General features: G+C 48.9%; 1 protein-coding gene across 1 annotated transcript; it reads left to right on the top strand.

The window, feature by feature from the left end:
• The first annotated feature begins 9,388 nt into the window (after positions 1–9,388).
• SLITRK3 (SLIT and NTRK like family member 3) lies at positions 9,389–20,922 on the top strand. The gene is made up of 3 exons (XM_059479291.1): positions 9,389–13,547; positions 17,125–17,147; positions 20,876–20,922. Exon 1 carries the CDS (start codon positions 10,508–10,510, stop codon positions 13,337–13,339), a length of 2,832 nt encoding a protein of 943 aa, XP_059335274.1. The 5' UTR covers positions 9,389–10,507; the 3' UTR covers positions 13,340–13,547; positions 17,125–17,147; positions 20,876–20,922.
• Positions 20,923–26,191: the final 5,269 nt, after the last annotated feature.

Here is a 26,191-nt window from a genome sequence, read left to right as displayed (position 1 = left end):
CCCCTTGGCTGCAGTGGCACCATTTCCCTTCAGCCTTTCACTTCACCCCTTGGTATGGCTCAGCAAGGAGGGAAGGACAAATCAGACAGCACCAGCTCGAAAATATGCTCAGAATTCAGCAGCCTGACTGCTGCTGACCACCCAGAGGACAGGTGTGACACAAATTTATGGGCTTGATTGTAACCAGTATCTGCTCATTTCATTTATGAGCCCCATTACATGTTTTATTTTGACAGTTCCACCGCCGCGTTCCCGCAGTCTCCTGGCCATAAACTGCTCACAGTGGGATGTGGAGTTTATTATTTGGTGTGTGGGCACTGAGCACCCCACAAGCTGATGAACTATGGACAATTTATTCATTGGATTTTAAGCCCAGTTAAATCAACAGCTAAAAGGGAGCCTCGCTCACACTCCCTGTAACTGCAAACATTTGAAACTGTGAAAGGGGGGAGGAAATTGTTATGGATTTTACATTCCAACATTACGCTCCTGCCTAAAATTTTATCTCTATTCAGGAATCAGAGCTCGCTGCAAATCTGCTTATTTGAGATATTTTTTCCCAAAGTTCTGGTTTCTGGAAGGTGACTTCCCCAGGAGCTGGGATGTCCCAGCTATGCAACCAGCCAGGGGAGATGGATGGTGCAGAAGGAGAGAAAATGAATGGAAAATAAAAACCCTAAACACAAGGACCTTGAAAACTTGGAGATGTGCACAAATAATCCAACAATGCAGGTGTGCAGGCATGTGGGTGTTTGTGTATCCATATATCCATGTATATACTTCCAAGAAGATGATTTTAGCCAATTCCATGAATTCAGGGCCTGGATATGAAATGCCCAGAACATGAGTTAGCCATGCTGATCTAGAAACCTTCAATTATTTCTTGTTACATTTTTGAAGTCATTGTTTCTATTGGAATCTGGTTCCAAATCTGCTTTTTACTGGATTTTCCTCCTGTGTTTATTGACAATATATTTATTTTAAGGAGTGTAGTATATGGTCACAAACAATCTGTCCCTCAACATGAACTGCTACGGGATTGTGGGGTTGTGACCTCCTCAGCCAGTCTCTGTCATCCTCTCCATCAAATATATTTGATATCAATCTTTCTAGTTCCAAATTAAGACCAATTTCTTGTTCTCTCTCTGATGTTATTTGTAAAGAGCAAAATGTTCCCTTTACTTTTCAACATAATTTTGTATAATTCAAAAGTATTGTCGTTTTCCTTCCACTCTTCCATTCAGAGCCATCCTAATTTACTTTTTCCTGGATGAGTCTGACTTCCTAGACCTCTGATTCTCTTTGTGCATCCACATGCAATGACTCCCTGGATGCAGTGACCAAAAATGACAGTTCCCAAAGTTACCAGTGAAAGAAATTTGGTCTTTTGTAAAATTGCCAAAAGCCTTGGAATTAGAAAAAGAAAACCAGCAATTTTCCTCTTCAACAAAATTAGAGAAAGAATCAGGGAACTCCTGCATGTAAAGTAGCCACAATGTTTGATTTTTGATGGCAATTTCCAGAAGGATTCCTGGCTGATGGGAAAGAGGGAGAGAGCCGTTCTCTCCTAGAGGTCACTCAGAGTGGAGGCTGAGCAGGACACTCAGGTACCTCAGCTTGTTCTGGCTCTCACAATTTCATAATTTTAGCATAAGAAAGATTATATCCTAAGTGCCTGCTAATGAGTTAATGCACCATGCACTGGAAACCCAAGAATTGCAGTGTTTGGTGTTAGGAGAGAGCCACAAGTTCAGGCCCCACATCTCTTTGGCCATTTTTAGAGGTGCATTAGTCCACAAATTCCATTAGGGATAAGTGAAATGGGAGTGAGTCAGCTCATCTTGAACCTCCCAGCCGAGCCCATTTTGGATGGAAGGTCACCTTCTGTCATTGGGAGCAAAAACAAAATTGGGGCAAGACTTCGAGGGCAGAGCAGACATCATTGCCACCATCCCCTCCATGACTGGTGGATTCCTTTTCCTATGAAATTAAAATGACTTTATCTCACTGCCTCTGAGCAATCAGCTCTGTCTCCATGTCCTGACTGTCCTCAAAGAGAAATCCTGGAATCACACATTGGTTTGGGTTGGAAAGGACCTCAAATCCCACCCAGTGCCACCTCTGCCATGGCAGGGACACTTCCCACTGTCCCTGGTGCTCCAAGCCCCAATGTCCAGCCTGGCCTTGGGCACTGCCAGGGATCCAGGGAGAAGCTTTAGGGTGAGCTCAGGGTGGCCTGAAGGAACTGCAGGAAAGATGGAGAGAGACTTTGGAGAAGGGATGGAGGGACAGCACACAGGGAATGGCTCCCACTGAGCCAGAGTAGGGATTAAAATGTAACAGAAAGCACAGAATTGCCACAGCTGCTCTGGGCACCCTGTGCCAGGGTCTGCCCACCCTCACAGTGAAGAATTCTTCCCAATATCCCATTAATCCCTACTCTGGGTCAGTGGAAGCCATTCTCTGTGTCCTGTCCATCCATCCCTTCTCCAAAGTCTCTCTCCATCTTTCCTGCAGCTCCTCCAGGCCACACTGTGCTCACCCCAAAGCTTCTCCTGTGCAGGTGAACATCCCACCTCTCCCAGCCTTTCCTCCCAGCAGAGCTGCTCCATCCCTCTGATCATCCTGGAGCCTCCTCTCAACCATGCAAGGAGTGGTGCTGCCAGGGATCTTAGGAAAAGGAGAAGCAACAGCAGTAAACAGAAAATTCTGGCACCGCTGGGCTGAACGGAAGTGGCACCACTGACATCACTAAAAGTAGGCTCAAGTCTGATCTGAAAAGCAATTTAGAATATGAGCTTTTCTTTCCAAATGGGCAGTAAGTGCCTTCCTTCCCCCAGAATTCGGTGCTTTCTATTACATTTTAAATTGATTGGCTCTATGGGCCAGTCCTGGGGAATTGCCCTAGCGTGATCTCGTCTGGCTCCCGTTTCTAATTCTGGCCACTCTAAATCCAGCTGCCCTGAAAATCCAGGCTGTTGCTTACAGCACATACTGGAGGTTAATCTCCATTTTTGTGTACCCAGGCAAAATCCAGGAATTGGGATGTATGGAAGATTAGCCCACAAGGTGAAAAGGAAATGAAGCCAAAAGAGAAATTGCAATAGAAAATATCCACATGCAGAGTGTGGAGGTGTCAAAATAAACCACAACCATTATTCCTCAACAAGAATTCAAACAGGTTTTTTGCATTATCTAAGATTTTTCTAATGGGAACAATGAAGTTGCCATCTGAAGGTGTGTCCTGCCACCAGGGTCTGTGGGCAGTGGATGGAGAGATTCAGAAAACACAGTTCCAGCTCCATGCTCTTCCTCTGTGTGGTCCATCTTCAGCCTCATTTAGGACATAAAAACCTCCACTTGGGCTGCCAGGTGACAAGGAGCCTCTCTGCTGAATAAAAAGGGTTAAAAAGGCTGCAGGATGTTGTTGTGATGGAGGAAAGGAGGTTGTGGACTCTTCTCCAGGTGATAGAACAAGAAGAAACAGCTTTTCATTGTGCCAGGAGAGGTTTGGATTGGGTATTACAGAAACTTTCTTCACCAAAGGGGTTGTCAAGCACTGGAAGAGGATGCTCAGGTGGCATCACCATTGCTGGAACTGAAGAAAAAATGTTTTGAGGTCCATCAGGGGCATGTGTTAGTCCTGGGTTAATGGCTAGACTTGATGATCTTAGAGATCTCTTCCAAGTGGCTCCATGATTCCGGGATGTGGCTGCAGAACTCTGTGCAGGATGGGCAGGGCTGGGGGAGCCCTCCCAGGGCTGGAGGGGGCTCAGAACTCTCAATTTGGGTGGGACACATCACCCTGGGGCATTGTTCTGCCTTGGATCCCTGCATGGAATTCCAGCTGCTGCCAGAGGAAGCTGTGTGTGCCCACCCAGGGCTGTGAATCATCCCAGGAAAGGCCGAGGAGATGCTCATATAAAAGTGGAGTGTGGAGGGTTTTTTTGACACTGGCTGTAATAAATATCAGCACATTTAGAAAAAATAATTGTGGGCTTAAAGGGAGGAAAAAAGCTACAGCTGAGTGTGGTTCATTAGAAGGAAATACCCAAGGCTGTTGAAACATTAGATAAAAAACTGATCTTGAAATGTCAGGAATCAGTGAGGATAACAACTGTCAATTTTGTCCAATAAAACCTCCCTTTTATTTTGCCTACTTTTCTCTTTTATTTTTAATAGCTATCCATTAAAAATGCTGCACTCACAATTTGCTGGTATTTGCTGCTCTGTTTTAATGCTGTCTATTAGTTCTTCCCTCCTTTCCTTTTAATATTTACACATATCATCAAATGCTGGGCAAAATTTCTCAGCTGAAAAAAAAAAATCCCATGAGTGTAAAGCAATTACAAATAACTTGCTACTGAGGGCATGGCTGGGCTTTCTGTGCTGCTCCAATGTCCCATTGAGTTTCAAGTAGCTGAGGACACTTTTATATTAGAAATAATCCATGTTAGTATCATGTGGTGCATTGTTATTTCTCAACTTCATCAGAAAATAGCACAACTGTCCTAAAAAAATAAAAAAAAAAACAAGTTATGCCTTAATAAATAACTGATAATGAGGGGGCTGAGAAAAAATTGTGGCCAGAAACATCAGTTTGACATAAGCTACTCCAGCCTGAAGGATTCCAGCTGGAAAAGCCCAGTTTAAAATTCTGGCACTTCCTCCATTTCATGTGCACTCAGCAATGCTCATGCAGCTCAGATAATCCGTGCCTGTACTTCATGTATGGCGTGGCAAATGCCAGCAGTGTGTGGAAAACAGGATCCAGGCTGCAGCAGAGCAGCCAGAACGGGATGAAGGGGGCTCAGCAGCACCTGAGCCTTGGGCTGAGCTCTCCCAGGGCAAACAGGAGCCTCCAGCAGCCAGGGGAACTCTGCAGGGGCTTGAGGGGGACAGGACAACCCCAAGCATCCAATTTGGGGACCCCTTGGAGCGAGGCTGAGCTGTTGATACAACAGCAAGAGAGGTCGTGGCCCCTAAAACACCCCTGGGACAATGTGACAGAGATTTAACTGAAATAGTCTCCTCCAGAGCAGGGCTAGAGGTAAATTCCAGATGATGACTCTGTTTCTCTGTCTGTGTTTGATAGATTAATTAAGGAACAGAGAGGGAATAAGAAAAGTGAAGCCTCATAAACTGCTTCACTAACTGCTGCACAGAGAAGACTCTCAATTCTCATTTTCCTCTATCAAAAACACTAACATTTCTTCTTCTTCAATTATTTCTAATATAGAATCCCAAGAATATTTGAAAGGCTCTCTAAAAATAAAATGGGGAAGGGGAACCTCAATATTGAATATGAAGAAACTATAGAAATCTCATGGGGACAAGGAGAGGGGTCGTCAGGGCAGGGAAGGAGGTTAAGCTGAGCTTTGAGCCCAGTCCAATGGCATGAGCCTCTCACAGCCAGCCTGTGGGAGTGTTTCTGCCCAGGGCCGCTCTCAGTGTGCTGCAGAGCTCAGCTCTGTGTTCTGCACAGCCCAGCACCTTGGCCTGCCCTAAATCCCAGGATTCCCATATTTCACTGAGGACCATGGCAGGGAGAGCTGTGGGATATTCCTTCTGAGCCCTGGGCCTGGTTCCTGGAGCACCAAGCTGGCATCTCTGGCACCCAGGAGATCCCAGCAGGCACCAATGATCCCATCAGGGATATCAGCACACCCTGCTGGGAACACCCCGGGCTTCCCACAGCTTCTCCTGGCAGCTGGAGGCCATCCCTGCGTGCCCAGCAGGGCTTTGGGGCAGAGCTGGAGCTGTGTCCAAACCCTCCCCACACTCAGACCCAGCACCCCCAAACTGCTCCTGACCTTACCAAGCCCAGCCAGCTGGGAAGCAGCTCCCTCTTGCAATAATTACAGCAGAGCTGCCCTCCCCTTGCACTGTTTATTGCTATTGCCCTTGCCGTGGCTTGCTGGAGACAGAGACACTATTAAAGCTCAGAATATTTCTTTCTGGACAGCGAGGGCGAGCTTTGGGGGGAAACTCCCTCTTTTCTCTCCAGCACTGCCCCTGCTGCTGGTTAGGGCAGGGCAGGGCAGGGGATGGTTCCCACTGCAGGCTGCCTGGAGCACTCCGTGCCTGCTGAGCAGTGACTGCAGCAGGGGAACGCTCTCCTCTGGTGGAACAGAACCTTGTAAGGATATTTCTGCAAGGTACAATTGCCCAAGCAGCCACTTCTAAGTTGGGTCTCCCCCCTTATTCTCACAATAAGAAGGGAAAGGTGCATTTCAGTGATGACAGCTGAGGCTGGCAAGAGGCAGCCAAAGGGCACCTGCCAGCTCCCACCCTGCTGACAGCATCCCCACAGCTCCAGGATGGGCTCTGGCAAGGAGATAGCTGGCTTGCCAATAATAATAATTATCATTAATAAGAGAGTGACGTCCTAATCTTGGTTACATCAGCCGTGCCCTTCCCCGGAGCCGCTGCCAGTCACACTCGCACCGAGCACAGACAAGGGCCGGGAGCTGCTGAGGCTGGAAGGGGATGCAGGGGATGGCCCGCGGTGACTTCTGCCTCCCGGCTGAGGGGACAGGGGACACGGCCTGGACAAACCCGGGAGAGCCGCCTCTCTGTGGCATTTGAGTCTCCTCAGCCCTCCGGGAAACTGCGGGCATAAAGGATGGGAAGGGAGGCGCGGGGCTGTCCCTCCCTCCTCCTCCTCCCCCGGGCATCCCGCGGGGCTGTCCCGTGTCACAGCCGGGCACAGGGCTGTCCGTGTGTCCTGCGGGATGTCCGTCCGTCCCCGCAGCGCTCCCCGCTCCGCATTCAGAGCCCTCCCTGCCCTGTGCCAGCCCCTCCGCACAGCCCGACGGCAGCAGCCCTGGCGAGGAAAACGAGAGAAATTCGGGGCCGTTTGGCAAAGTTGCGAGGTCAGGGCTCCCCCCGCGCCCCCGACCCTGCATCCATGGGGAAAGGGGGGCTGCCCCCCAAACCCAGCGGGGTTTGCTGCCTCCTTAGGTGCCTTTCCGAGTTGCTGCCGAGCCCGCCAAGGTGCGAGCTTGTTGCGAGAACAAACTGTTGTGATTCCCCCTCCGGCCCTTTTTCCCCGCCTCCCCCCGTTCCGAACGGGGGGTGTCGGTGCACGGAGCCCGCCGTACCCCATGTCGCTCCCGCGTCAGAAAATGAATGATGCAGCAATTTAATTAGGAGGGAGCGGTGCGTCCATATTGCACCGGCGGAGGAGAGCTCGGCAGCCGGGGGAAGATGCTGCTGCGCGTCCGCGGGCGCGGAGCCTGCGCCCCTGCCCGCGCAGAGCGGCCCCGGGGCGGCGGGAGCCCGCGGAGCCCCCGGCACCTCCCGTCCGCTCCCGCGGCTCTGCCCCCGAACTTTTCGCTGCCGAGCCGCGGTTCCAGTTAAGTCTCTCCCCGCCGAGGCACCGCGGGGTGCGGGAGGGGGCTACGGGATGCCCCGCGAGTTACGCGGGGCTGTGCGCGGGTGCGGACGGCGGGGATGCGCGGAGCAGCGCGGGGCTCGCCGCCTGCCCTGCCCGCAGCAATTCCCTCCCGGCTGGCCGAGCCCCGGGGCAGGCAGAGCCCGCAGCCCCCCGCGCATCTCCCGCACCAACTTTGGCCCCCCTGCGCGGATCCGCCGCGCCCCGCGCAGCCCCGTTACCTGCGGCGGCTCCCGGGGCGGGCGGGCACCGCGGGCGCGGCCCCTCCGCCTCCGCGCACACGGCGGGAGGGTGCGGGAGGTGCGCGGTGTCTCCCGAGGCGTTGGGCGCTGCGGGATCCCGGCGAGGCTCGGGGCGGGAGCGGCCCCGGGACGGGCGGGCAGCGCCGGGCGGAGCAGGCGGTGATGCGGGGGCAGCGGGGCGGCCGGAGCGGGACCCCCGCCGCAGCCCTCGGCTGGCACTCGCAGTCAGAGCAGCTTTGATTTCCTCCAGACTTGGGCTTTTTGTTCCCTTTTTTCCCCCTCTTTTGTTTCCTTTTTTTTTTTTTTTTCTTTTTTTTTTTTTTTTTTTGGAAAGGGAGGTGGGTGCAAATTCTGCCCCATCCCGGCGGCTTTTTTTCCCTCTCTGATTCTTCTCAGGTTTTTACCTCCCCCATCTGCCCGTTTCCCACTTCCCTTCCTCTCCGCCAACCAGCCCCCTCCTTCCCTCTTAAAAAAAAAAAAAAAAATGGATAAAAAAAAAAAAGGATAGAGAGGGAAAAAAAAGGCAAGGGGAAAAAAACTGTGTAGTCAGGGCTTCCCAAATGCGCGCCCCCGACCTGGAGCCGAGCGCGCCCCCTCCGTTTGTTCCCCTTCTTGAAGCTGATTTTCATGACGTGGAGGAGCCTGATCCAGGGCAGGAGCGGCAGCGCACACACACACACACACACACACACACACACACACACACACACACGCACACAACACGCACACGGCCCGCAGCGCCCCGCACCCGCGCACAGCCGCGCACCCGCGCTCGCCGCCGCGCCCCGCGCCCGCTCCGCGCTGCCGCTGCCGCTGCCCGGAGAAGGCGGCGGCGGCGCTGGAGCCTGCAGCAGCAGCAGCAGCAGCCCCTCTGCTCCCTCCTCCATTGAGTGTGCCAAACAGCAGCTCTGCATCCTAAAAAGGATCATTGAGGGGCTCATTGCATTCCCAGCACGTTTCAGGCTTGCTTCTTTTTTTTTTTTTTTTTTTTTCCTCTCTCCTTTTTTTTTTTCTCTTTTTTTTTTTTTTTTCCTTTTGCCTCAGCTTCAGCAGGAGTAGAGAGAGAGGGAGAGAGAGCCACAGAGAGGGAGAGACAGAGACAAACCAGCAATCTTTAAACTCGAGGTTTCTTTTTTTTCCCCCTTCCTTTCTTTTGCCTTTTCTTTTTTTTTTTTTTTTTTTTTTTTTGGTAACGATGTGCTAAAATCTCTCCTGCAAACCGGTAAGTACAACCTTTCTGGATCCTTTTGTTTCCGCCTAGGGTCAAAGACACCCCCCTCCTCCAAAAAGAAGATATAATAATCCTCTTTATTTATTTTTTTATTTTTATTACAGCCCTTGCAGAAGAGAAAGAACTTAAGTGGCTAATATTTTGCAAAGGAGACGGAGAGATTGATACTGCAATATAGCTCTCGTCTCTCTCCCTTCTCCCCAATTAGATGCTGGTTTTAATTGCAGAGGGTATTTCTCTTTTCGTGCTTTCAACCATCTCCTCTTTCCCACAGGGGAGGGTTTCATTTGCAAGTTGATCCTAAGGATTTCTGTTCCTCTGGCATTTCCCTCCCCTAAATGCATCTTTCTGCTCTTAAGTTTACGGATTGGGGGCAATTTTTTCTAGTTCTTACACGAGGAAGGCAAAAAGGACCTTTTTATTGGGAGATTGTGACTAAAAGCAATGATCGCTCCGAATCATTCTAATGGGCATTTCAGGGATTCAAGGAAGGCTGCATCACCACTGGTATTATCCCCATCCTTAGCGTTTCCCTGTGCCCATACATTTAAAATATCTGGTGAAAGAAAGGGTGAGACCATATGTTGAAGGAGCTGCATCTCATTAGGGCAGTATTATTTTCATCTGATTGGAGAAGAATGGTGTCTTCATTCGGAATCGTGTATAGTAGGATAGAGAATTTATCGGCTGGTAAGTGTCAAGGTATTTTTTTTTTTTTCTTCCACTTTCAGCTTTTTTAACCGGGTCTCCTGCTTGGTCCTGGGGGCACAAAATGCCCTAATCCAAGGCAGGCTGAGCGTTTCAATCCTAGGTGCCTCTTCAGCTGTCACTTCCCTTTAGATCTGCTGATCGCATGGGCATGTGCTTTAGAAAGATTAATCATCTCTAAATGCTTTAATCAGCTAAAATGACTAATATGTGGTGTGTATTTATCTGATAATATACCGGTTGCATTAATTCACCGGGGCGCGTTTGCGAGGGGGAGATTTCCTTCCCCACCAGGGTCGTTAACCATTTACTCCGGTGGAGATGCTGTGGGGGTTTCTGAGGGGAGCCGTTCTGCCAGGCACAGCTCGCACATCCCCTGGAACTCACGTGTGGAACGCATCGAGCCGGGAGGCAGGGAGGGAAGGAGATCTCAGGGTGGAGGTCCAATAACTTTGGGAGTTTGCATGGATGAAGGATGTGATGCGACACTGGAGAGATGTGCCCACACTTGGTGTGTTTCCCCCCCGGGCTGTGATGGCTCCCGGGCTGAAATTCCACCCGGGGGTGAGATACGGGCAGTCCCCAAGCCTGGCAAACGTGGAGAGACGCAACACGTTCGGTGTGCTCGTGGTGCCGTGCGGGGCTGCATGTGCTGTCCTCTTTATAGGTGGCATTTACCACGGGGAGGGGAGCCAGGCAGGCTGCTATCGCGTGATGGAGCCCTCTAACATCTCCCAAGTATAAATCAGGGCAAGGCTCGCCCAGCCGACACCCCTGGAGTTGGTTGGGAACGTCTGCCCAACAACTGCTGAACTTTCCAGGAGCCCGACATGAGTCCAGCAGGTAGGGGCTTAGGGAAAGGAGAAGGGCAGGGAAGAAATACTGAAATCTGTGTTTGTCTTTCCGTTGCAGTTTTGTAAACACCAACAAATGATGAAACCTTCCACGGCAGAGAGGCTTCATAAAGGAAGGATGTTGTGGATAATTCTTCTAAGCACAATTGCTCTAGCATGGACTACACCTATTCCCTTGATAGAGGACTCGGAGGAACTGGATGAGCCCTGCTTTGATCCATGTTACTGTGAAGTGAAGGAGAGCCTTTTCCATATACATTGTGACAACAAGGGATTTATAAATATTAGTCAGATAACAGAGTCGTGGTCGAGACCTTTTAAACTTTATCTGCAGAGGAATTCCATGAGGAAATTGTACACCAACAGTTTTCTTCACTTGAACAATGCTGTATCTATTAACCTTGGGAACAATGCACTGCAGGACATTCAGACGGGGGCTTTTAACGGGCTTCGAGTTCTGAAGAGGTTGTATTTGCACGAAAACAAATTGGACATTTTCAGGAACGACACTTTCCTGGGTTTGGAAAGTCTGGAATATCTGCAGGCAGATTACAATGTCATTAAACGAATTGAAAGCGGGGCATTTCGAAACCTAAGTAAATTGAGGGTCCTTATCCTAAATGACAATCTTATCCCCATGCTTCCCACCAATTTATTTAAGTCTGTGTCCTTAACCCACTTGGACTTGCGGGGGAACCGCCTCAAAGTCCTTTCGTACCGCGGGATGTTGGACCACATTGGCAGGAGCCTGATGGAGATCCAGCTGGAGGAGAACCCGTGGAACTGTACGTGCGAGATCGTGCAGCTCAAGAGCTGGCTGGAGCGCATCCCCTACACCGCTCTCGTGGGGGACATCACCTGCGAGACGCCCTTCCACTTCCACGGGAAGGACCTGCGGGAGATCAAGAGGAGCAAGCTCTGCCCCATGCTGTCCGACTCCGAGGTGGAAGCCAGCCTGGGCATCCCTCAGCTGTCCTCCAGCAAGGAGAACGCGTGGCCTACCAAGCCTTCCTCCATGCTGTCCTCCTTCCATTTCACCGCTTCCTCTGTTGAGTACAAAACGTCCAACAAGCAGCCCAAGCCCACCAAGCAGCCCCGGGTGCCCCGGCCTCCCCCGACCCCTCGTGGCCTGTACCCCGGGCCCAACCAACCTCCCGTGGCTGCCTACCAGACCCGGCCCCCCATCCCCATCATCTGCCCCACCGGCTGCTCTTGCAGTTTGCACATCAACGACCTGGGCCTGACGGTCAACTGCAAGGAGCGCGGATTCCACAACATCTCCGAGCTCCTGCCCAGGCCCTTGAACGCCAAGAAGCTGTACCTGAGCGGGAATTTGATCCAGAAAATCTACCGCTCCGATTTCTGGAATTTTTCCTCCTTGGATCTCTTACACCTGGGGAACAACCGGATCTCCTACGTGCAGGACGGGGCGTTCATCAACCTGCCGAACCTCAAGAGCCTGTACCTGAACGGGAACGACATCGAGCGGCTCACCCCGGGCATGTTCCGGGGCCTGCAGAGTTTGCATTACCTGTACTTCGAGTACAACCTGATCAGGGAAATCCAGCCGGCGGCCTTTAGCCTCATGCCCAACCTGAAGCTCCTCTTCCTCAACGACAACCTGCTCCGCACGCTGCCCACCGACGCCTTCGCCGGCACCTCCCTGGCGCGCCTCAACCTGCGCAACAACCACTTCTTGGCGCTGCCGGTGGCCGGGGTGCTGGAGCACCTGCACGCCATCGTGCAGATCGACCTGAAGCTCAACCCCTGGGACTGCACCTGCGACCTGGTGCCGCTCAAGCAGTGGCTGGAGGCGCTCAGCTCCGTCAGCGTGGTGGGCGAGGTGCTGTGCGCCAGCCCCGAGCCGCTGGCCCGCCGCGACCTGCGCTCGCTGGAGCTGGCCGCGCTGTGCCCCGCCGCCCTGCGCCCCGCCGCCGCCGCCGCCGCCTCGCCGCCCGCCGCCGCCCCGCCGCCGCCCGCCGCCACCGGCGCGGCCGCCTACGAGCTGCCCCCGGCCGCCGCGGCCGCGGCCGTGCCGCTCTCCGTGCTCATCCTCAGCCTCCTCGTCCTCTTCTTCTCCGCCGTGCTGGTGGCCGCCGGGCTCTTCGCCTTCGTGCTGCGCCGCCGCCGGCGGAAGCTGCCGTTCCGCGGCCCGCGGGCGGAGGCGGCGGACCTGGGCGCGGTGCCGCTGCGCTGCCCGCGCCTCTTCCCCGAGGGCGGCGGCGGCGGGGGCGGCGGCGGCGGCGGTCCCGGGGAGCGCTCCCCGGAGAAGGCGCCCCCGGCGGGCCACGTCTACGACTACATCCCGCACCCGGTGACCCAGATGTGCAACAACCCCATCTACAAGCCGCGCGAGGAGGAAGAGGCGGCGGGCGGCGGCGGCGGCGGCGAGGCGGCCGAGCTGCTGCGGGGCGGCGGCGAGCGCGGCTTCGCCCACCCCGCCGCCCCCGCCGCCGCGCCCGAGCCGGGCAGCAGCTACCGCACCTTGCTGGAGAAGGAGCAGGAGTGGAGCCTGGCCGTGTCCAGCTCGCAGCTCAACACCATCGTGGCCGTGCACCCCCAGCACCCCGCGGGCGGAGGGCTGGCGGCGGGCGCGCTCGGGGCGGCGGCGGCGGCGGCGGCGGGAGCCCCGCGGGACCGCGACCGCCCGCCGCCCTGCGCCGTGGGCTTCGTGGACTGCCTCTACGGCACCGTGCCCAAGCTGAAGGAACTGCACGTCCACCCCCCCGGCATGCAATACCCGGACCTGCAGCAGGACGCCCGGCTGAAGGAGACCCTGCTCTTCGCGGCCGGCAAGGGCTTCCCGGACCACCAAACCCCCACAAGCGAATACCTCGAGTTAAGGGCCAAACTCCAAACCAAGCCGGATTACCTCGAAGTCCTGGAGAAGACCACGTACCGGTTCTGACCGCCGCCCCGCCGCCCGCCCGGCCCCGCCGCCCGCGAGCAGAGGATCCAGCTGTGCCCTCTGCCCCGCCAGATGTGCGCGCTGCGGGGCAGGGCCCTTCTCAGATCAGTAATCGACGAAGTGCCTTCGCAGACTTTTGCCAGCAGATGTTAATCAATCATTATTTTTTTATACTGAAACTGAGACTTTGACTGTGCCATGTCTAAAGGTATATTATTATTATTATATTATTATTATTATTATCGGGGATCTTTGTATTGATCCTGATTGAGTAAATTCTATGTGTGTCTCTTTCTCTCTTTTTTTCTTTTCCCTTTTCTTTTATTTTCTTTATTCTTGTTGTTTGTTTTGTTCGTTGACTCTTTTTTTTTTTTTTTTTTTCCTTTTTCCGTTGGCAGTAAACTTCTTGATATTTTCCCTTGGAGGGGAGGGGGAGGGAAGATGGCATTTTCTGGCCTGCTTTCTTCTTGCCCATCATGGCACAGATTCTGTACATTTATTTAAAAGAGAGAAAAAAAAATAATAATGCAAAGAAGCAAACGAGCGCAGTTTGCTGCATGCCTGGAAACTGCAAGAGGGAAGGGAGGGGAGGGTCTTGCTCGAATGTCTCACTCTTGTCTCTCTCCCTCCCTCGCACGCACACTCCTCACCCTCAGCCTCGCCAGCCCAGCCCCTCCAGGGGGGCTCGGGGGGAACCCCGGGGGCAGTCCCGGGGGCTGGGGGAAGCCACCCGGAGCCGAGCAGCCCAAAGGATGTCACCACGTGGCGCACACACCTAGGGGATGCTCAGCGACACTTCATCATGACGCCATGGTTTTTTTTGGTTTTTTGGTTTTTTTGGTTTTTTTTTTTTTTTTGGAGGACATCCGCACTTTCCTAATAAAAGCGACATGCAAATATACAGAGAAAAAAAAAAAAAAAAGGAAAAAAAAAAACACCCAAAAGCTAATGGGCACCTCTCACTAACAGCTTTGTAGGAAGCACTTTTAATGTTTTCTCTCATGCACCCATACACGCACACACGCACGCACACACACACAAAGGTACAACAATGTGCATATATTTATTCTGTAATTTCAAGTGAATATAAATTGTAAAGGTAATGTTAAATCATTGTACAGTGATGCGTCTGGTATAGCTTTCCTAATAAAACGTTTTGAAAAAAATTGCAAATATATATATATATATATATATATATACACACCCCCAAATATATATATATATATAGGAATACAAAGCTTGAACCTGAAACTTCAGCTTCCTCCACAGAGATTTCCTTCCCCCCATAACCTTGAACGCTATTTTATTAATAATAGTTCGATGCACTGTGATGTTAACAGAGAAAAAAAAAAAAAACCCTGTACAGCGTCTCTTGCCAAGATACCACCCGAGACTGTCACAAATCCGATTTGCGATCTGTATCCCTGCCGCACTGTCCTGACAGTTAAAAATATCGGGGAAATTGGGAGCGCATCCCGCCGGAGCGCTGCTTCCCGGCCTGCCGGAGGCACCGGGAGGCATCGCAGGGATGCTGGCAGCGGGGTGAGCACTCGGAGAGCTCCCACCCCTCCGGATTAAACCGCAGTTCCACTTTGGAATGGGGGGATGCGATCTGGGAAAGCAAAGCATCCATCCCAGCGCTGCCCTTCTCCCGCTGCAACCGGAGGGAGACCAAAGAGCGTGCGATTTCCCTGCCCGGGCGGGTCCCGGTTGGTATCTTGTCCGCGTTGGTGTCTTGTCGCCGGCGGTGTCCCTGTGTCCGGCGGTGTCCCTCTGTCCGGCGGTGTCCCTGTGTCCGGCCGTGTCCCTGTGTCCGGCCGTGTCCCTCTGTCCGGCCGTGTCCCTCTGTCCGGCGCTGTCCCCGCGGTCCCGGGCCGGGCGCGGCCCCTCTTGGCCGCCAGGTGGCGCCCCAGCCCCAGCGCTGAGGGGCGGCGGCGGGGCCGGAGGGCCCGGGCTCGATCCTGGATTGATCCCGGGATTGATCCCAGGATTGATACCGGTCTCGATCCTGGACTCGATCCTGGATTCCATCCCAGCCTGGAGCAGCTCCCGAGGCCGCTCCCTGTCCCCGTCGAATGAACCCGCGGGCGCCTTGTCCCGATGCGGGCAGGGCCACCATGGGCAGCCCCCACAGCCGGGCGCCGCCCTGAGGCCTTCATAGAGTGGGGTCAGCCCAGAAATACCCAATGTGTCCAGAGAGCGGGGTTAACCCAGAAATACCCAATTGTGTTCAGAGAGTGGGGTTAACCCAGAAATATCTAATTGTGTTCAGAGAGTGGGGTTAATCCAGAAATACCCAATGTGTTCAGAGAGTGGGGTTATTCCAGAAATACCCAATGTGTCCATCAGCACCATGTGTCTGGACAGCGGTCAGTGTGGTTTGTCCAGGTGAATCGAGGTTATTACCCAAAGGTGCTGCTGGGAGCGGGGTCTGTCACCTCCTGGCAGAGGGTCACAGTGCCAAGGTCACCGTCCCCACCACCTGCTCTTTCCTTGGGGAACAGCTCGGTTTCACCCCGCACAACAGGGGTGTTTTAACAGAGATAAACCCATAAATACTTGCTCTCCCCACAATGTCGCTATTTACAGCTCTGGGCAGGATGCTCATGGTGAGATTTACTCTTGGAGAGTCATTTCCCCAGCCTTGGTAGCAGCTGTGTGTGTCTGGAGATGGAGGGACAGCTCCAAACCTCTGTAAAGCTGGCATCACCCTCCATGCCATCAGTAAAAATATTACACATTGCAATTTCCTCTCTTGAGTTGAGATTGTGTTTCCTCACTGCTGCCTTCAGCTCTGACCCTTTGGGGTTTGCTCATTTGTTTGTTTTCCTGAGTTTTTAATAGATAGTGGAAGAGCATGCACGTGCTAAGAGTATTAAACATTCAAGTGCAAAGGCCAGATCCTTCTTATCATAATTGTAATAATTACATTGATAAGCCTACATGCAAGTGATGCGTGGAGCTGTATAAATCAGGTTAAAGTACAATCCCCAGTGAGAGTGGTGCTGTATACATTTGGCAATGTCCTCAAAGCCCCAAGTGTTCATACTTGTATCCAAATAGAGTAAAGCCGGTTGCAAATAATGTTTATATTTTCATTAAACTGCAGAAAGGCAAGAGAATTTCATCCTTACTATAGGCAGTAATCTCGCCTGTGGACGGTGAGCAGATCTATTTATTCAGTGGAAATAAATTTGTTCTATGAGAATGGAATTTTGTATTAAAAGAGATAATTTTTGGCTTACGTTGAGTTATTTTTCTTTCCTTGCGTAGGAAACTTCCGTTCCCTTGTGTACTGAGATGATTTGGGGGTGATTTGCTCTGGAAGTGTTGACAGTGTCTAAGTGTGATGTCTAAAGGGTGTTTTGATGACTTTTATTTTGCTTTTTCATTATGTTGAGCTGAGGCTGAGTGGGTAGCAGCATTCCTTTCCCAGGGCAGGAAAAAAAAGTGGATCCATCATCTCTGACCTGCAGTGGGTGACACCTTTGCATGCTCCAACCCAGGTTCCTCCTAATTAATAGGGAGTATTAATGATAATTCTCTCTTTATCAGCAGTAGCATTGGTAGCATTAATGCTACTGGGAAGGAATCAAATAAAACCAAATGATCTGCAGTTGCATTAGAGCTCTTTGATGGGATGCTGTGTGAAATAAATAATTTTTTAGCTGATTTCATGGTTGTACAAGTACCTGGTGGCAGCCTGAGCAGCTCAGCCTGTGGTAGTAAAACTTCAGCAAGTGTTTGGTTCATTCCCTCACTGACCATTGAAATTCTTCCTACAGGTGGAAAAGAACAGCAAGGCCAGGTAAGCCCCAGTCCCAGCCAACAGCTGCACACAGGGAAATGGAAAGGATGATCCTGGTGCTCAATTATTTGGTGCTTTTTGTCTTTTCTGGATGTTGTCATTGATGTCACCATCACATTGTAACTTAGGTTAAAAAATTTGTTTGGAAATGGTTTCATGGGTCATTTGAGTGTATCAACAGCGATAGAAAGATGTCAAATGTTATGGTATGAGTGATAATGTGAATTTTGGAAAGCCTGTTGCCTGCTGCTGTGCTTAGAGTGTTATTGGAGAGTGAGAATCTCATTTCTTAGGAGCTTCAGCGAGCATGAGTTAAGCTGTGGCAGCTCCAGATTTTGTCAGAGACCTTTCCAGACAAAACCACCTTCGAGTGTGGCAGCACAGCTGGTTTTAAGTTAGAGATATGTGGGTTTGTCCAAGTTGTTCTCTGAGAACCATGAAAGGGGGGAAAGGTCTCTCCAAAATGTGAGGCTGTTCTCCTGAAGCTCTTGGGTGTGCCAGCAGCACTTGATGATTTCTGTGCTGCCTCCACTCACTTCAAGTACCCATTTCACGTGAAGATGTCATGGCTGGGGTTGAGGTTTAACAGAGATGTTAACAGAGATGTTCACGTGAAGAGCAGCAAGTAGAATTTGGCCCTGAGTGTGGGAGTTCATTGCTCAGCACATTGCTTTACCATGGGCACAACTCCTGGCAGAGCTCCAGCTGCCCCAGGGTGAACTTGTTCCAGGATTGCCCTTCTTCCAAATGCACTTGCTTTTACAACGTGGATTTATGGACACTGGGAAATCAGGCTGCTGTGTGCTGCATGTTCCTATGTTTTGAGTTTTTCCAAGGCTTGGTTTTCAATCTGTAGCTGAGGTTCTCAGTGAATTTATGTATGTATGTATTTATGTGTACACAATTATGTATTTGTGTGTACAGAATTGTGTGTTTATGTTGTACCCAGTACAACACAGTTTATCTCCATGGAAGAAATGCAAAATGACCCAGGATGTAGCTCACAACACAGCTCTTTGTACAAAAATTCCTATTTTTTAATTCTGGTGTGAGTGGAAATACTTTTTTTTCCCCCTGTTCTTGAAATATTTCTGGTTTGATTGGGCAGTGGAAGAATTGGAATGTGCTTGGAACAAACCCTTGAGTGGTAATGGAGGGGAGGCCCAATTCTGCTCCCTTGAAGCCAATGTTGAGACACCACATTATGATCAGTTTTAGTCAACAGACTTGAATGAAGAGCAAAATCTGGTCTCAGAAAATTACAACATCTATTAAGTGGATTCAAGTATTTTGAGACAAGTACTCCATGGGACTGTTTCAGAATAAAATGAGTAATGGTACAGGGAAAAGGGGTTTGCCATAAATTCTGTGATTCTCTGATTGACCCCACTCACAAATTAACCAAACAATCTTTAAGGCTTTTGATTTTAAAGACAAATTTGTTTAGCTCCAATGTCATCAGTGACCAACTAGCCAAGAAGATTACTAATGTAACAATTGCAAATTATTTGGAAATACTTTATTAGTATTATCTTTTTCCTTTGAGAGCAAGGATATGGAGGTCCCCTCCAACCAAGGGCATTCTGTGTTTCTGTGATTGACAGGCTCTGACAACTGTGTTTCCTACAATTCCTTTAAAATGTCTTTTCCTTGATCCTTAGGGTTTCCCAGTTGTAAAATTCTGTCATTATCTCACATTTGTTCAGGTTGTTGGAGCAGTTTGGCAGATTTCTATAGACCATAGACTGTGCTCAGAGAGCAAAGCACAGAGTTCCCCAGGAGGCTGCTGGGGTGACACCTGTAGGTTATTTTTGATCCCTGTGGAAGCATTTGGAAACACCTCCCTGTTGGTGGCATTGCCTCTGCTAAATTGGTCAGTTTTGTGGTGTTATCAGGATGGTGTCGGATGGATAATTTTTGTGGAAAAATTAGAGGAAAAGGCTCAAAGAGCAGAGCTGTAGGAAGGCTCTGTCCCACATTTGTGCTGGGTGGTCTCTGGAGGGTGGGTGCTGCATCAATCCTGATATTTTTGAAGGTTAAGGATGTTGATCTGGAGTGTGGGGTTATTCTTAGGCATTATTCAGAGGTGTGGACATGCAAGACTCAGCTGCTGGGTGCCTTAAAAAGAACAGGTACTAACAGAGGGCAGAGCGAACACAAAATATTCCCAACCAAGTCCTACATCCTATCCTCAATCTTTAACGTCCATTTACTTTTCCTAATGTCTTTATTTTCCCACTAGAATTTTCTAAATCTCTCAAGAATATCCTGTATATTCTGTGACTCCTGAAGAGAAATTTCAGGTTAGCCAAGGAGTGACTCTCTCTGTACTTGGGGATTCCAACCAATGCCACTGCCTGTGGAGGAATATCCTGCCCATGGCATGTGGCACAGCAATTTGGCTTGTCCTTGGAGCACGGTGCCAGGGAGGGAGGTTCTCTGCACTGATCAGGTTCTGCAGTAGGGCGTGAATGATTCCAAGCAGGAATTCCTGAATTGTGATAAATCACTTTTGGAATGTCAAAGACTTCATTTGTGCTGCTGCTTCTGGTGGCTCTGCCATCCCTGCTGGTGGTGGTGGCACCCAGCACCATTCCTGAGGAGGGACTCCTGTGACAGTAACTCTAAAAACCAACCAAATAACCAAAAAAAAAAAAAAAAAAGTTGAAGAAAGGTTTGGGACTTTTTATCATGCAGGGACCTTATCTGAATTTAATCACATTTCCCAAATGTTACAGTGGCATTATTATACTGCTTATGGGGGTTATATTCATTTTTGTCTTGCTTTTTTTGCTTTTCCACAGACAGTAGGTGGATTACACCTTAAAGAATTACAGGAATGTATTTTTTGGTCATTTTTCAGGCTGTACTTGTTTAAGACTAAGTCAGTCCCAACAGTAACTGTCCTAAACTGAGTTTTATAGAAAGATACATAAACCTTTGGGTTTGTACTTGCTCTCTAAATTATTTCATGTGTTTAAATACATATATAAAATGTCCGTTATCTGAATAACCCTTGAACCAGAGTCCATCTTTGAACTTTGGAGGCTTTTGCTTTGCAAATGAAAGTTAATTAATGTTGGGTTAATTAATGTTTGGGTTTGTGTGGGTTTTTTTTGTTCTGTGATTGTTCAGTTTGATTTTATCACTGGTACAACCGGAGAGAGGGAAACATTGCAGTGTGAAAATTCTCATGATAGGACTTTCATTCTTGTGCTTCTTTTCTTTGGAGAGTGAGGGAGCTGTGCTCCAAAGGGAGTAGGAATTGCCACTCAGAGCTGAAATGTCTTCCCTCTGCTGTGTCCTGGGAGTGCCCAGCACTGTCTGACTCAAAGGGAGGTGCCAGAAATCCCCATTACTGAGATTTCAGGGTTGGATGGGACCAGCCAAGCTGCTCCACCTGTGATAGCCAGTCCTTGAGTCTGGCACACTGGAGCCACCATCCCCATGTGTGCTGGGAGCACTGAGAAAATTCATGTTGTGCTGCTTTGGTGAAAAATGAGCTTTACAAAAATTAGGCATTGGTAATGGATGCTGCTTAGTTAAGATTTTTCTGTCTTTTTTTAGGGAACACATCCAGGTTTCTCTGGTGCTGTTAAACTGCCATGCAAGGGCAGGACTGATCAGCTGTCCCCAAAGCATTCCTGGAATAAATCTCTACCTAAATGCATTCTTTATAATCAGAGAGACATTTCTTGTGGCATCACTTCTGTTATGTTTTCTTGCAGTGACCCAAAAACCTGGCTGCTTTGGAAAGTGGATAGTATTGGCAAGCAAAGAAATATGGCAAGTAAAAAGTCTTTTTTAGATCCAGTTGATGTCAGTGTTTTCTTCAACAAAAGGGCGAGTCCCAGCACTGAGGGGTCCTGAGGAGGAGTCAAGGCACTGATTAAGGCAGAGAGTAATTGTTCAGTCCGTGCTTAATTGTCCCCTTCAGTTTTAAACCAGTGAAGAATTGTGGATGGATGTAATTTATGTAGATAAATATACACATATGTATATATATATATATATATGTGTGTGTGTGTGTATTCCTGCTAGCAGTGGGGGCTGTGACACTGCAGCCGGGGAGGCTGATGGAAGGAATGGCAATGGCTAAGCTGTGACAAGTGGGAATTTTGCCAAGGCTGACAGTGAGAACAGCACCTGAAAGTCAAGTGCCTCTCTCTGGCTTCCAGACAGCCAATAACTACATGTAACTCTTGCTGCAAACCCTTGTTTTAGAGCAGGTAACAAATAGCTCCCAGACCTTATTTTTCCTGCCTTTAGCCCAGCCTGCAGGCTGCTGGCATTCCCAGAATTGCTTTTTTTACCTGTCTGCATGCACAGATCCTCCTTGGGCTGAGGACACACCCTGAGCCCTCTGTTTGTGCCTGGAGTGGAGACCAAGTGAAAACACAGTTCTCTCTGTTGGGTTTTTCTGTAGAGTGGTGTTTTGCACCTCGAGACTTCCCTCTGCCCCGCCTGGAGCGCCCTCAGCTTGCTGGCAGCCTGGCCGGGTTGGCCGTGGTGGTGTCACGGGCCTTTGCCAACCAGAGCCAACCAGATCTGTGCAAGCCTTCAGAGCACAAAGCCCTGATAAGAAGGATCCCTAACAGGTATGCATCAGGGAGAAGGAGGAGATGCTCCCAAAATTAGTTGCTGTCAGCTCCAAGCAGGAGCGAGTGCCTCGCGTGTCACGGAAACGCTGAGTATGTGCTGTATATACTGTGTGTAAATCTGAGTATGTACCTATAATTACGCTAGTGAAGTGTAAAATTCAATCTTTGCAAACTTCTGGGAGATTCAGGAACGTGGCTTGCTTTGGACTGTAATTAAAAATATGGGCATTTTGGTTAAAAATAGCTCCTTTCCGACCTACATTCCTGATGTAGGTCAGTGGAGGCATTTTTCAGACATATTAGCATTTTGGACACTTAATCTTAGCAGCATATTGCATCTCCTAGAATAGGTTAGGAGAGGCAAGGCAGGAGGAATTGCTGCATCTCGAGTCACCCAGAGAGGTTGCCAAGTTTCTCAGGCACCAGAGAGGCAGAATAATGAGGATTATATTTAATTCGGGCTGGAGAGACAACCGTGGGGTGTTGAGCAGAGGCAGCTCAGATCATCTTGGCTCTGTGGGGGAGGGAGAATTTATAACTCTAGCTGGCTCCAAAGCAAGCTGTGTGTGAATTTGCGTGTGTATGTATATTTATATATATGTATATACAAATCTGGATGTGTATATAACACCCTGTGTATATATGTATGTATGTATGTATATGCCTCCAGTGTACAAAATGTGTATCTATAGAAATGTATACATTTATATGAATTTCTATTTCTCTATATAAATAGTCATGCAACTAGGGGAAATCACATTTCCACGGCGTGTCCTTTTCTGTAACACCCCCCCCCCAAAAAAAGCTGCTTCCATTAATGTCACATTGGCACAAATGACCTAAATTTTCTTTTCTGTTTTGAAAGGAGTGGTGCTTAGTGGCTGAGCACAAGCCTGGAAGGTTTTTACTCTTCCAGAGGACTTCCAGTAAATCATGAGCTGCTCCAGAGCTGTTCCACATTTGTAAATAAAGTGGCGGCCAAAATGACTCAGGGCTGGTTTTACAGGCAAAGGAAAAGGGTTGTTGAGTGTGCATTGGAAACCTCTGCTATGCTCTCAGAGTTCTGATGGTGAAATATCTGCACTGCTAATTACTCTGGTTGCTGCTAATTTCCCAGCAATTGGCTTGAACAGGGGGAAAAAAAATTTTCCTGCTCAGAAGTAAGTTATCTGAAGTCTGATTATGTTGCCTCAGTGATGTATGGATTTCCATTTAGGGTCAGGATGTTGGGCTGTAAATCGAGAATCTGAGCTCAGTGAACATCTAGTTTGGGATGTGTCTTTTCTGTTCTAATTGATTTTAAATAATTTCAATTCATCATCAGAACAAGCTATACCTTAATTCATGATAAGCTCAAAGAATTTCTCATTCATATCAGGGTGAATTTTGCACTTGACTTCGGTGGGGTTGAACGAGGTCGGAGCGTTTCATTCAGCACTGGCATAAAAACAATCTTGTACTTGTGCAACTATTAATTCAAATTGTAATTTTGTAATAAAAGCAGCCTAAAAATGATTTGCTAGTTATGTATTCTATGGTTAGGGCACCTTTCTGTGGATAAGATTTGCTGGTGTTGGTTTTGATTTTGTGTTGCTGATCCTTTCTCTGGGTTTGGCCCCAGAGCTAGAAGCAGCTCAGCCCTGGAATACCAGGCCATAACACACTGCATCTGAAAGGAAAAGCTGCAGAGCACTGATCCCTCAGCATTCCTTGAGCTGTGTGCCCAGAGTGCTGCCTGATGGCTGAATTGCCACATGCATTGTGCAAATATTCCAGGAAATGTAGGTCATGGGAGCGTGGATTTGTCACGGGGATTTCGGCTCCCTGTGGCAGAGCCCTTGTCCAGTCCTGCAGAAAAACCTCCTTGTGCCTCCACCCTGACCTTTCCCAGGCTGTCCTGGTCCCTGGGGCAGGGTGGAAATGTCCTGCTGCCCTTCTGCCATCGTTTGGAAGCTGGGATGTGGTTAAGAAATAAAAAAGGGAGAATGGATTATTCCGTCCTAAGCCCTGCACTTCCTTTGGGGAGAAGACAGAGAGACAAACATGAAATCATCGTGGAAATCAAAACAAACACCCAGAACATATGACATTGAGTGAAATGTTTCTCCTGAGCTTCTGGATTGTGCTTTGCCTTATTATTTTGTCTGGGGGAAATCAGCACTTTATGGGAAAGTGCTTCCCAATCTCTTTTGCATAAATGTTGCAGTGAAACTTCTGTGATGTATAGCTGCCTGTTCAAGAAAATGGGTCATTTCCATACAAATGTCATATTTCTATGCAGAAAATATGCTGAATTCATACCCTATCTCCTAGTTAAAGCAATCCCTTTGCTGGTTTTGTGATTTCAGCATATTTGCCTGACTGGAGACAACCAGAAGATGAGAAGAAAAAATTATTATTTTTTAATTAACTCATGCAGGCCTAATGTCAGACTAAGCACTTGAGTGCAGCATCTGTGGGGCACACACAGAAATATCATCCTCAGATGGCTAATTTTTTGTTTTTGAGCAGGGTGAACCACAAAGCTCAGAGAGCTGCTGCTTTGCTCAGAGTCTGGAGACTTGGGGAAAGAAGTTTTTCTGATGTCAGTGTTGAGGAAGATGCCTGGATGTCCTCAGGGGAGCAGCCGTTCACACAGGAGCCCACAGGCTGAAGGCAGCAGGGGAGTGATGAGCTTTGCAAATCTCCTCCTCGCAGGATGAATTTCATCTAAAATGAACCTGAGCTCCTGGCACTGCTGCTCAAAAGGAACAACAAACCCACCCTGCCTCTGGAAAGCTGAATTTTCCATGCCACTTCATACTTGGGAAAGGAACAGTGGATTTCAGGATGGGAGTTACAAAGCGAGTGGATGCTAGAGATGGACAACCAAAGAAAAGCTGTGACCCAAAGGCTGCAGTGCCTGGTGTAAATAAATCCTCAGATTCCCACTGAGTTCCCACTGTCCCTCCCAGCACAGCAGTGCTGCTGGCCTTGCTGCTCAGGTGACACCAGATCTTTGGTACCTGCTGCTGGAGCTTTCCAAACAGCCATTAGAATTGCTTGAAATAATTCAGATGAATCTGCCCATCTTCTCAGCTCGTGTGAGCTTCAGCCAGCAAAGTTCTTGGGCTGCTTCACTCTGCTGGAGGCATTTTCCTGCCTTTCACCCATGGGAATGGAAAGAAGGCACTGCTGTGGGATGGCTTTTGGTGGCAGAAGTGTCCCCAGGCCCCTGGCCAGGCTGTTAATTCACAAGGGGTTTTCAGGCTCCTGTTCAACCTCTGCACGAGCTTCTACACCCACCTAAAGGCTGCTCCTGTCCTTGTGTGCTGGATAAAAAAAATCTCGAAGGAAATCTCACTTTACCAAATCCTGCTTGAACCAAATAAAGGTATTTCACAGTGTCAATAAGGATAAAGCTCTATCTAACACGTTGTATTAATAAATCAGCAGGTATTGACCACCAAGGTCTTGTCTGGAGCATAAGACACAGCTGCCAATTTTTCCTCTGACAAAATATTTTTGTCTTCCTCCCTATGGAAATCTTTTTGGTGCAGACTCATCCAACTTTGATGAGATACAATTTGTTCTCAAAGCAGCAAATGGGAAAGGGATCCTAAGAGATTTGTGTCTCCAGGAAAGCAAAACATTCCCGGGAAAAGGCCTCTCCCACCCACTTATCCTACCTGCAGCTTTGGGGGATTGTGTTGTACCTAAACACCAAGATATTTAAAATTAATTAGAGTTTAATTGGAATTAAACTTCTGTTCCCAATTTCCTGTCTCCATGGGGAAGACAGTGAAAATTTCTTTTCTCATAAAAATATTCTGAGTATAATATGTGTTATCCAATGTCCAGATCCTCTATTTAATGGAACTTTGCAGATATACAAAAAAGGGGAAAATTTGTTACTGGTGTTTCTTTCTATAGGAAGGGTTTTAAGAATTAAGTAAAAATTAAACAAACTAGAAACTGCATTATTAACATCAAAATAATTATTAGCATACCTAAATAGTGCACTATGGTAATAAATCACTGACAAATCTGGATAGAGATGTGTCAGGATTAAGTTCTGAGCACTTAAGGCTGTGATTAAGTTCCTCAAGATTTTTCATCCTCAAAAATTCTCCATTGAAAAATGTCTGCTTTTGATTGGAAAACAAAATCCTCAGGCTGACTTTTTTTATGAATATTTGGTATCTGAAAAAAATGTGACTCCCTGAATGTAACTTCAAACAAAAACTTTTTCAATGTTGTTTTCATCTTAAGAAAAACCCCACATTTTTCATCTGAAGGCAACTCACTTTTTGAAGCATAGAGAAGCTTTCTGAAAATAATACTAATTTAGAAGAAAGTATGTTTTTAACAAAACTTTCTACTCATAGAAAGAGCAATTCTTTTTTTTTTTTTTTTCCTCTTTTATTACCAAACTTCTGTGCTTTGGTTTTTGTCAGTTTTGTC

This window comes from Ammospiza nelsoni, chromosome 10 (genome assembly GCF_027579445.1).
Source record: "Ammospiza nelsoni isolate bAmmNel1 chromosome 10, bAmmNel1.pri, whole genome shotgun sequence".
NCBI classification, from domain to species: domain Eukaryota; kingdom Metazoa; phylum Chordata; class Aves; order Passeriformes; family Passerellidae; genus Ammospiza; species Ammospiza nelsoni.
Note: the sequence above shows the minus strand (reverse complement) of the source record. Positions and strands in the feature narration are given on the sequence as shown.

Coding starts and splice junctions, on each gene's coding strand:
- SLITRK3 (XM_059479291.1), top strand. CDS start 10,508: ATGATGAAACCTTCCACGGCAGAGAGGCTTCATAAAGGAAGGATGTTG.